Here is an 11,999-nt window from a genome sequence, read left to right as displayed (position 1 = left end):
CAAGACAACAACTGCAGCCCATGTCCGAAGTGAACTACTTAAACTTATCAACTGTTTGTGTACAGATGCTCAAAAATCCCACAGCAAAGTGGCTATAGCCAATGGATAACTTTCACACCACAGTTCACAGATGGGTATCAGAAGACTTATGAGATTCCTTTTCATCTTGAATGTCTTGCCCCTCGATCTGTTTCCAACCACTTTATAGTTTGGGTCACTGGATCCAATTGCTGAATGCTCCAAGGGGTAGTTTTAAAGTTTTGCCTGTGTTTTTTAAAATATGATTTTAATATTGTATTTTCATAAGCAAAGCTCCTGAAAGTTTGATCATTTTTGCGGAAAAGTCACAATAATAAATGTTTTATCTAGTATTTGAAGCTCTCCATTTTATCAAATGAATTATTAGTTTGATCTGATGAACACTTTGCTTTTAAGGTGTTTTGAGAGAGTACATGGGGGTAAAATGTTTCCGAGGCGTCTGCTGTGGCTCAATTGATGGTGTACTCACTTGAGTCAGAAAGTTGTGGATTCAAGACCCATTCGAGGCCTTGAACACACAACTCCAGACTGACACTAGTGCAGTACTCCCTGGTATGTTTCAGATGAGATGTTACATCAAGATCCTGTCACTCAAGTGGATGTAACTTATTTTGAAGAAGAACAGGAGAGGTATCTGAGGGCCAGTATCAACCCCTCAATCAAGATCTTAAAAAACAGATGTTTGGTCATTTGCGGTTTGTGGGAGCTTGCTGCGCACAGATCTGTTGCTGCATTTTGTACATTACATCAGTGTTGTACATCACTTCAATGTTCTTGTGATGGTGTTTGAGGGATATATGTTGGTCTGAGGACACCAGGAAAAACTGCCCTGCTCATCTTTAAAATCGTGCAATGGAACCTTTTACATCCATCCCAGTAGTCAGACTAGGCCTTTGCTAAACATCTTGTTGGAAAGCCAGCACCTCTGACAGTGCAGCACAGTGTCAGTCTAGCATTTTCGTTTTGCAAGCTTTTGTTTCCCTTGTTATTAAATTAAACCTCAGGTTATAAACATTTTTATAATTATAAAAATGGTCATGGGAGTGAGGATTTAACTGGAACATGTGCCATGGGCTCACGGTTTAGATCGCAAGGTGGTTCTTGATGGAATGTGTGAGTAGGCGGCACGGCAGTACAGTGGTTCGATTCCCGTCTTGCGTCACTGTCTACGGATTCTGCACGTTTTCCCCGTGTCTGCATGGGTTTCGTTCCGGGTGCTCCGGTTTCCTCCCACAAGTCCTGACAGATGGCTTGTTAGGTGAATTGGACATTTTAAATTCTCCCCTCAGTGTACCAGAATAGGCGCCGTAGTGTGGCGACTAGGGGCTTTTCACAGTAACTTCATTGCAGTGTTAACGTAAGTCTACTTGTGACAATAATAAAGATTGTTATTATTATTGGAGAGGAAGCTGCAGCTGAAATCCCTCGCGAGCTCTCCAAATCACTCAATTATTCTGACCATGAGACAGCTCAGCTAATCCAACACTCAACATCCAGACAGCATGGCTGCTCCCTCACTGGCACCCAGAGAAACATACCATCTTTCTTTATCAACTCACTCCAATTAACCTAGCAGTAGGTTCAATGTAGAGAGGAGTATGCACCTCTGGATCATTTTCCTTAGAGCAGAAGAGAGATGGTCTAAATCAGCAGGAGAGTAAATAAGGAGTAGGTGTTTCCAGTGGCAACGAGCTCCGGAACCTGTGGGGAGGTGGTCTAGTGGTTATGTCATCCAGCGGCCCAGGACAATGCTCTGGGGATGAAAACCGAGAATGCTGGAATGACGCAGCAGGTCTGGCAGCATCTGTGCAGAGTTTCTCTCTTCCCAGATCCTGCGAGACCTGCTGGGGCTTTTTTCCAGCATTCTCTGTTCCTATTTCCGATTTCCAGCATCCACAGTATTTTACTTTTGTTTCATTGATCTAGGGACTGGTGGAATTTAAATTCAATTAATAAAATCTGGAATTGAAAGCTAATCTCAGTAATGGTCATCAAAGGGCAGCCACGGTGGCGCAGTGGTTAGCACTGCTGCCTCACAGCGCCGAGGTCCCAGGTTCGATCCCGGCTTTGGGTCGCTGTCTGTGTGGAGTTTGCACGTTGTCCCCGTGTCTGCGTGGGTTTCACCCCCACAGCCCAAAGATGGGCAGCGTAGGTGGATTGGCTACGCTGAATTGCCCCTTAATTCGAAAAAATGTATTGGGTACTCGAAATTTATTTTGAAAAAGTAATGGTCATCAATCGTTGTAATAACCCATCGGGTTCACTAATGTCCTTTTAGGGAAGCAAATCTGCCGTCCCTGCCTGGTCTGGCCTACCTGTGATTTGCTGACCCACAGCAACTGCCCTCTGAAAATGACGCGGCAAATCACTCGTTTCTATTAATTTTTTTAATGAATTTAGAGTACCCAATTATTATTTTTTTCTAATTAAGGGGCAATCCACCTAACCTGCACATCTTTGGGCTGTGAGTGTGAAACCCACGCAGGCACGTGGAGAATGTGCAAACTCCTCACAGATTGGGCCGGGGTCGAACCCGGGTCCTCAGCGCCGTTGGCAGCAGTGCTAACCACTGCGCCGCCGTGCCCCCCCCCCCCCCCCCCCCCCCAAAATCACTTGTTAGGAATGGCGTCAAATGCTGGCCTCGCCCAGTGGCGCCCCGTGAAGGAAAAAAACAGAGAGGGACACAGATTTAAGATTCATTCCCAAAAGCACCAGAGGGAGGAGGGAAGTGTGGATGGTGAGGAAAAATGTATCAATCCAGCAGGTTGTGATGTGGAATGTCTGAAAGAGATGCAGATTCAATAATAACTTCTGAGGATAAATGCTGAAAAAGGGAACATTTATTGGAGAGTGCGACTAATTCAATAGTTTTTTCCAGAGTTAATGCAGACACAATAAGCTGAATGGCGGCCTCCAATTCGATTGTGTAAATACAAAAGAAAATGGAGAAAAGAACTTTGGAGGTGGCAAGGAATCTATTATTTTTTTAAAATAAATTTAGCGTATCCAATTCATTTTTTTTTCCAATTAAGGGGCAATTTGGCGTGGCCAATCCACCTGCCCGGCACATCTTTTGGGTTGTGGGGGTGAACCCTAAGCAAACACGGGGAGAATGTGCAAACTCCACACGGACAGTGACCCAGGGCCGGGATTCAAACCTGGGACCTCGGCGCCGTGAGGCAGCAGTGCTAACCACTGCGCCACCGTGCTACCCTAAGAATCTATTATTTGTTTGTGCACAATCTCCCTCTGAATCCTCGAACATCACTTTAGTTGTGTACCTGAATTTGGGGTTTTAATTTTGCACTTGGATTTACAATGGAAATTTGCACACACCCAAAAGTTTTAGGATTAACTTTCCTATAAATTGTGAGCATTTAAATTCTTCCATAGGTTGTGGGATTTGATGCGATCAGATGCCCCCTCTGAAAAGTTACCCAACCACGTCATAAACCCCTTGTAAAATTTATATAATTTACCTGAATTATACGAAGCCTTAAAAGAGTATCTCACGCCTATGGCGACTGAGGAAGGTTGGTAAAACAATCGTAGTATGAAATCACTTTCGTGCAAGACTGAAGTAGACCGATAGAGATCTCATTGGAAAGTGAGAGCTGGGAAACCGATTTACCCGAGATTCACAATGAGCTTTGGGAAAAGCACTGAATGAAAAGAGACCATTCAGGCAATTAAATCCAATCCTTACCCAGTTAGGATGTGCTCTGCCCTATCATGGATTCCACCCAACCATGTGATCTCCCCCCACAGTCCACGTACACTCTTTTCCCCTCGTGTGGAATCTACCCATCCATTTCACCCCCTCGAGGGTAGGTTCTGTGTGAATGCTCTCTCAACACCAAAGATTTTGACAAACGTTTGTGGAAATGCAGATTGTCCTGATTCTGAGATCTCTGTTACAATGGTGTGCCGTTGGCATTGTCCAGCTCCTCTTGAAGCCTCCTCGCTTTGCCCTCCAGAGATTGTATCTGCGCAGCCTGTCGCTCCGACATGGTGCTGACCTGCGACTCTAGTTTGCTCAGCTGGTTCTCGTACTTCCTCTTTGTGTTTCTGTACGCAGTTGACAAGTTGCTGCCCCAAGGAAATGAGAGTTTTAATCAGAGCAATTATTCAATCTGATCATTCAATTCAGAAACTACACAAAATGGTTGGTGGACAGGTACAAAAATATCTTAAAAGGCGAGCATTCCATTAGCTTTTATCTAAAGGAAATTGGAATATAAAGGGATGACATCATTGTCTAGAGGAACTGTGTTCAGTTCTGGGCAATGCACCTCACAAAGGAGATATTTGCCTTGGTAGGGTGTGCAGCACAGATTCACAGTGATACCAGAGCCAAAAGGGTTTAATTATGAGGCCAGGTTCAATAGATTAACCTTGTATCCCCTCGGGTTTAGAGGATGAAGGGGCGACCTATCAGAGATGTTTAAGATGATTAAAGTATTTGATAGGGTCAATAGAAACTATTTCCTCTGGGGGGGTGGCCAGAACAAGGGGACAGAATTTTAAAATTTGTGATGTCAGCAATTGCGTCCACACATAATAGTGGAGTAGAAATCTGGAACTCTCCCGCACTCCCCTCAAAAAGGCTGGGGGGGGTCTGAGACTGATAAATGTTTGTTGGGATACCGAATGGCCTCCTTCTGCACTATAGGGATTCCATAATTTTAGAGGGATTAAGGATTACACCACCAAGGTGCAGGGGGTGGGGGAAGTGAATATACAGATTAACCATGATCTAATTGAATGGTGGGACAAGATAGAGGGGATGAATGCAGATTCCTCCTGTTCCTGTGTAGATTCAGATCCAGATTACTGGACATAAGGATTGAGAAGAGTGGGAAAGAGAATGAAAGATCGAAGGAAGTGAAGTCTGGTTGAACCCCTGCCCCTTGGTCCTCATCAGCTGCTGAGCTTGTTGAACTTGGCAGGAATAATACCACCCTCTCCATGCTCAGACCTGCAGACGTCGTGCGGTTCGACCACTGCTAGAACATGATGCATAGTTCTGGTGTACATAAAAGATAAGCAGTCCCCTTTTTAGCCCATTCACCCTGTTTCCCCAGATACCTGTATGTTTTCCTCAGCTCACTGATTAGTTCCTCGGACTGATCCTTCTCAATATTATTGTTTCTTATCAGTTTTTCCAGTGATGTCACCAGTTCCTCGATATGTTCTCTCAGCTGTTTCTCTCTGTGAAACAATTCACATCAGTTTTACTCATGAAACTTTCACAAACATCACGTTAAACACAGCAACCGTACTCAGTGAGTGGCTGCCCAAGAGTGGGCCTGTATCTCACACTGTCCCCATCAAACACTCTCAGGACAGGCACAGCACGGGGTTAGATACAGAGTAAAGCTCCCTCTACACTGTCCCCATCAAACACTCTCAGGACAGGTACAGCACGGGGTTAGATACAGAGTAAAGCTCCCTCTACACTGCCCCCATCAAACTCTCCCAGGACAGGTACAGCACAAGGGTTAGATACAGAGTAAAACTCCCTCTCCACTGTCCCATCAAACACTCCCAGGACAGGTGCAGCACGGGGTTAGATACAGAGTAAAGCTCCCTCTACACTGTCCCCATCAAACACTCCCAGGACAGGTACAGCACAGGGTTAGATACAGAGTAAAGCTCCCTCTACACTGTCCCCATCAAACTCTCCCAGGACTGGTATAATTTTTATTCAAAGAGCTATGGGTCTTTATAACATTCCCAGTGCAGAGGATCATCACTACTTTGTATCAGCTTTTTCTTTTTGTTTTATATTGCTCCTCATCCTTTGGTGAGCAATGACTTCAGCCTTTGCAGTATTTGGTCGTGGAATATTTCTGCTCCGATACTGGATGTCAGACAAGCATTGTGATAAATCAGAGGCAATGGAGGGGTGAAGAAAGTGACCTCCTCCTGATGTTCGGGAACATATTCAGAATGGAGCAATACGGAGGGTCAGGAGAGGTGATGGAGAAGGTAGGGTTAAGCATCCTGAATAAATCAATGGTAGTTCAGCTGGGAGCTACATATAATGTCACCCAGGGACAGACTGTGGGGGAACGGTTAAGGGCAACAAGCTGACTTACTGCCTCGCTAATAATGGTCACCTTACTCTGTACTTCCTTTACACCGCTGGAGAGGGCAGGATAACCCTCAAGGGAATGCAAATAACATTCAAAATTGAGAGATGTTAAGAGCCCAGCTGGCCATTCAAATATCCCCCGCACACAATGGTGACCTCTCTCTCCTCTCCCCTGCCATTTAATCTCCTTGGGGAGGACACAAAAATCTCAAAAAGCAAAAGCCAGGGCCGAATTGGGAATAATTACTTGGGAAAATTCTCTCTTGGCCCTCTCACGCAATGGAAACCTGTACAGATCACATGGAGCAAATGTTATCGACCTTCTCTGTGGTGCAATCTCTGCTCCAGTCAGAAACAGTCCTGCTCCCTATGGAAGGTACAGAGTCAGCAACCAACACTGCAATCAGTAAGTAAAAGTCACTCCAACACAAGTGCCAGGTGATGACCATTTCCAACAAGGGACAGTCTAACCACCTGTTGATTTTCAATGGCATTACAATAATTGAATCTCCTGCCATTATCATCTTGGGGGTCATCATTGACCAGAAACTGAACTGGACTAACAATATGAATACTCTGGTTACAAGAACAGGTCAAGAAACTGGGTGTTCTGCAGAGAGTAACTCACCTTCTTGAACCGCTACAGTCAGTCCATGGTAGGTACACCCAGAGTGCTATTAGGGAGCTCTAGCATTTTGACCCAGCAGCAGTGAAGGAACGGTGATATATTTCCAAGTTGGAAAATGTGTGGCTTTGAAGGAAACCTGCAGGTGATTGTGTTCCCAAGTACCTTGTTCTTCTCGATGACAGCGGAAAGCTTGAAAAGAGCTGTCGAAGGAGTCTTGGTGAGTCCCTGCAACGCGTCTTGTCGATGTGTACTCACAGCTGCCACTGTGCACCAGCATTGGAGGGAATCATAGAATTTACAGTGCAGAAGGAGGCCATTCGGCCCATCGAGTCTGCACCGGCTCTTGGAAAGAGCACCCTACCCAAGGTCCACACCTCCACCCTATCCCCATAACCCAGTAACCCCACCCAACACTAAGGGCAATTTTGGACACCAAGGGCAATTTATCATGACCAATCCACCTAACCCGCACATCTTTGGACTGTGGGAGGAAACCGGAGCACCCGGAGGAAACCCACGCACACACGGGGAGGATTTGCAGACTCCGCACAGACAGTGACCCAAGCCGGAATCGAACCTGGGACCCTGGAGCTGTGAAGCAATTGTGCTATCCACAATGCTGCCGTGGATGTTTGTGGACGGGGTACCAATTATGTGGGCTGCTTTGTCCTGGATGGTGTCAAGCTTCAAAAGTGTTGTTGGAGCTGCATTTAGGGGAGGCGGTGGCATAGTGGTGATGTCACTGGACAAGTAATCCACAGGGTCAGGCTCGTGCTCTGGAAACTTGAGAAGTGCCTCCAGTCTGTTCTGACTCAGAGTTTAAACTCCCTCTCTAATAAACTGGGATAATCAATAGGTACACTGTCCATCTCTATCGTGATTTAATTTGCGGGTCACCTCAACATCTAGTATATTCTGTGCTTACCGTGTGGAGGCTGCAGTGAGTTCAGACACTCGCTGGTCACCGCAGATTGCAAGAGCTTCTGATGGTGGAGTCTCCTGAAAATGGAGCAGAGTCAATCAGACCTTGACTAGAAACTCAATTAAGAGTATACAATTCTGACTGCTCTGATTTTATTTTGTTGTTTTCACTTTCTTCCTGCCCTTGATATACGATCTCTGACTGGGACCCACTGGGGGGTCCAGCAGTCAACTGCGCCAATCTCGTCACGTGGCCAGGTTTTGTATGCCAGACCAGTTGGCAGGATGTCTTACCGAGCATCCTGTCAAAGCCACAGGCCGAAACGCTCACACTTGCTGGCAGATAGTGGTCAGGAGCAGGAATGCTGCTGCAGCATTAATCGGATAGCTGGATGCCGACTGGTATCTCTGTCCATAGAATTTACAGTGCAGAAGGAGGCCATTCGGCCCATAGAGTCTGCACAGGCCCTTGGAAAGAGCGCCCTACTTGAGACCACACCTCCGCCCCATACCCGTAACCCAGCAACCGCACCCAACCCCTTTGGACACTAAGGGCAATTTAGGATGGCCAATCCACCTAGCCTGCACATCTTTGGACTGTGGGAGGAAACCGGAGTTCCCGGATGAACGGGGAGAACGTGCAGACTCTGCACAGACAGTGACCCAAGCCGGGAATCAAACCTGAAATCCTGGAGCTGTGCAGCTACCGTGCTAACCACTGAGCTACCGTGCTGCCTCTCTATGGACGTACCTCCTTGACGCAGTCCGCGATGGACTTCCCTTGCAGACACTCCTCACGCTCTGCTTGCCAATGTGCGAGGAGGAGGATTGCAGCCACCTCTTGAGATTCCTGGGATCGCAGACTCTGCTCCAGGTCCCTCCTCTCCTTCTTCACCCAACTCAGTTGACCTTTCAGCCACGACATCTCATCCTGATAATTCATCAAGGAGGAGCAGGTCACAGAGACTCAATATATACTTAGACATGTGATAACAAATATATACTTAGACATGTGACAAGTAACTAGGACAATGAAGAGCAAAGGTCACCCAGATTCGACAATGATCATTGTAAGAAGGGCATTGACCCCCTTTAATGTTTTCCACCCCCTCAAACCGCACTACGATCCCCCTGACTGTTACTGAGATACAAATTCCACCAATCACCTTGCACTACTTCAGCCATGTGTCACCTTGGCTCAGTTGGTTCCACTCTCGCTTCTGGGCCAGAAGGCCACGAGGCTTTAGCGAGTTAAGCCCCCAATGTAGGCTGCATGATGAGTGCCAGTGCTGACGGGAGTGCTACACTGTTGGAGGCGCTATCTTCTGGATGAAATATTCAACCGAGGCCCTGTCTTCCGTCACAAATAGGCATTTAAGATTGCATGGCACTGTTGGACAAGAATGGGGGCTTCCCCCTTTTGTCCTGGGGCTAATATTTACCCCCCCCCCAACTGTATGTTGCTACGTTGAAGTATGTTTGGAATAAAATATTACTTTTTTAAAAAAGTCATAAAGGGGTTTTGATAAGTAAATAAGGAGAAACGAGAGGGTTGGTAAACCAGAGGGAGACAGATTTGAAATAATTGCCAAAAGAACCAGAGTACGATGTGAAGAGAAAGCTTTTACACCAAGTTGTAGTGAGTTGCTAAGACCGGACTGTGCTGCCTGAGTTGCTGAGACCGGACTGTGCTGCCTGTAAGGGCAGCAGAAGCAGATTCAGTAATAACGTTCATAGTGCTGGAGAAACACAGCAGCTCTTCCCCGGAACTGAAGCAGAGTCACACTGGACTCTGGTTTCTCTCTCCCTCGGACGCTGCTGGGGGGTTTTTCCAGCACTTTCTGTTTTTATTTCAGATTTCCAGCATCTGCAGCATTTTGCTTTTTCATTGAAAAGTGAATTGAATTGCAGCAAGTTGCAGAGCTGTTGGGGACGGGGCGGGGTAGTGGGAGCTGGCATCGGCACCATGCACCGAATGGCCTCTTTTTCTGCTGGAAGCTTCTACAATCCAATCGGAACAGGAGGAGGCCATTCAGCCCCTTCATCCTGTTCTGCCATTAATTTAGATCATGGCTGATCTGAATCTAAGCTCCGTTCACTCAGCTTGGTTCCGTAACTCTTACCCAACAAATTTATCAATACTGATAAATTATTGATTTATCATAGTTTTAGGTGCTAATTGATGTAGTAGAGAGGTAAAAATTATTTAAAGTCTCTTGACTGTGGGAATCCAGACATTGTTTCAGTCAATGTTTCACACAATGGCAGATGGTATACTTGTTGGAAGGGGCTGTATGTATAGTGCTGTTACTAGGGAGGGGGGGGGGGCAAATGTTCTGCTGATGGGGGAGGGACATTCGCGGTGGGACAATAGGAGGTCGGGGGCGGAGGCTGCCGGTGGCGGGCCTGCAGATGCGTGTGGCGCGGGCTGGAGACTGGCCCAAGAAAGGTGATGGCTGATCCGGGGGGGGGGGGGGGGGGCAAAGCCCCCCAACCAGGCTGATCACCTGGAATGTAAGAGGGCTAAATGGGCCGGTTAAGAGGGCACTCGTGTTCGTGCATTTGAGGGGACTGAAGGCGGACGTGGCAATGTTGCAGTAAACGCACCTTAGAGTAACTGACCAGGTCAGACTAAGAAAAGGGGTGGGTCGGACAGGTTTTCTGCTCGGGGCTGGACTCTTAAGACTAGAGGGGTCGCAATCCTGATTAATAAGCGAGTGTCATTCGAAGCGGGAAGAATAATTGCGGACGTGGGGGGTCGGTACATTATGGTCAGTGGAAAGCTGGAGGAGCTGCCAGTGGTAATCGTGAATGTGTACGCCCGAATTGGAATGATGTGGAGTTAATAAGGAGGATGTTGGCGAAGATCCCGGACCTGGATTCGCACCAGCTGGTTATGGGGGGGACTTCAACACAGTCATTAATCCAGGGCTAGACCGGTCTAGCTCAAGGACAGGCAGGGTGCCAGCAATGGCAAAGGAGCTAAAGGGGTTTATGGAGCAGTTGGGGGGGGGGGGGGGGGGGGGGGTAGGGGGGTAGACCCATGGAGATTTGGGTGGCCGAGAGTGAAGGAGTTTTCCTTCTACTCGCACCTGCATAAAGTGTACTCCCGGATTGACTTTTGTATCCTGAACAGGGCTTTACTGACGGGGGTAGTGGACACTGATTACTCAGCGATCGTGGATCATGCCCCGCACTGGGTTGACCTACAGGTGAGCAAGGAGAGTAGCCAGCACCCGCACTGGAGGCTGGACATGGGACTTTTAGCTGATGAGGAGGTATGTGGGCAGCTGACAAAATGTATCCAGAACTATCTGGAAGTCAACGACACGGGGGAAGTTCCGGCTGTGGTGGTCTGGGAGGCGCTGAAGGCGGTGATTGGAGGGGAGCTGATCTCGATACGGGCCCACAGGGAGAAGGCAGACAGAGCAGAGACGCACCGACTGATAAAGGAAATACTACAGGTCGACAGGAGGTATGCGGAGACCCCAGAGGCAGGGCTTCTAAGGGAACGACGGAGGCTTCAGGTGGAGTTTGGCTTGTTAACTGGAGGGAAGGCGGTGGAGCAGCTGAGGAAGGCGAGGGAGGTGATCTATGAATATGGGGAGAAGGCCAGTGGAATGCTTGCGCAGCAGCTTAGAAAGCGGAAGGCGGCCAGGGAGATTGGGAAAGTAAGGGACAGGGATGGGAACCTGGTCGGAGATTCAGCTGGGGTCAATAAGGCGTTCGAGGAATTCTACAGCAGACTATGAGTCGGAACCCCCAGCTGGGCTGGAGGGGATGAGGCAATTCTTAGGAGGGCTGAAGTTCCCGAAGGTTGATGAAGACTTGGTCGAAGGGCTAGGGGCCCCGATCGGGTTGGAAGGGATGGCAGATATGCTGAAGACCATGCAGTCGGGTAAAGCCCCGGGACCGGATGGGTACCCTGTGGAGTTTTACAAAAAGTTCTCTGGGATGCTGGGGTCGCTGCTGATGAGGACATTTAATGAGGCAAGGGAGAGATGGGGGGCTTCCCCCGACGATGTCACAGGCCACTATCTCATTGATCCTGAAGCGGGATAAGGACCCGGAGTTATGCGGGTCCTATAGACCGATCTCGCTACTAAATGTAGACACCAAATTGTTAGCTAAGGTCTTGTCCTCAAGGATTGAGTACTGCATCCCGGACGTGATTGGGGAGGACCAGACGGGATTTGTTAAGGGGAGGCAGTTGGCGGCCAATGGAAGAAGGCTGTTGAATGTTATCATGATGCCCCCAGAGGGTAGGGACATAGAGGTAGTGGTCGCAATGGACGCAAAGAAGGCATTTGACCG

The 11,999-nt window shown here is 47.9% G+C and overlaps 1 protein-coding gene across 2 annotated transcripts in view; it reads right to left on the bottom strand.

The window, feature by feature from the left end:
- Positions 1-2,857: 2,857 nt before the first annotated feature.
- Positions 2,858-11,999, bottom strand: part of LOC140395026 (colorectal mutant cancer protein-like) — a 51,855-nt gene continuing 42,713 nt past the window's right edge. For both annotated transcript variants that reach the window (XM_072482350.1, XM_072482349.1), the window contains 4 exons: positions 8,437-8,616; positions 7,690-7,763; positions 5,128-5,250; positions 2,858-4,128 (listed from right to left, as the gene is read on the bottom strand). In XM_072482350.1, the coding sequence (XP_072338451.1) occupies positions 3,954-4,128; positions 5,128-5,250; positions 7,690-7,763; positions 8,437-8,616 (552 nt within the window). In that variant the 3' untranslated portion in view covers positions 2,858-3,953. The remainder of the gene's footprint in view (positions 4,129-5,127; positions 5,251-7,689; positions 7,764-8,436; positions 8,617-11,999) is intronic.

This window comes from Scyliorhinus torazame, chromosome 18 (genome assembly GCF_047496885.1).
Source record: "Scyliorhinus torazame isolate Kashiwa2021f chromosome 18, sScyTor2.1, whole genome shotgun sequence".
NCBI lineage: Eukaryota > Metazoa > Chordata > Chondrichthyes > Carcharhiniformes > Scyliorhinidae > Scyliorhinus > Scyliorhinus torazame.
This window is presented reverse-complemented; position numbering and strand designations above follow the sequence as displayed.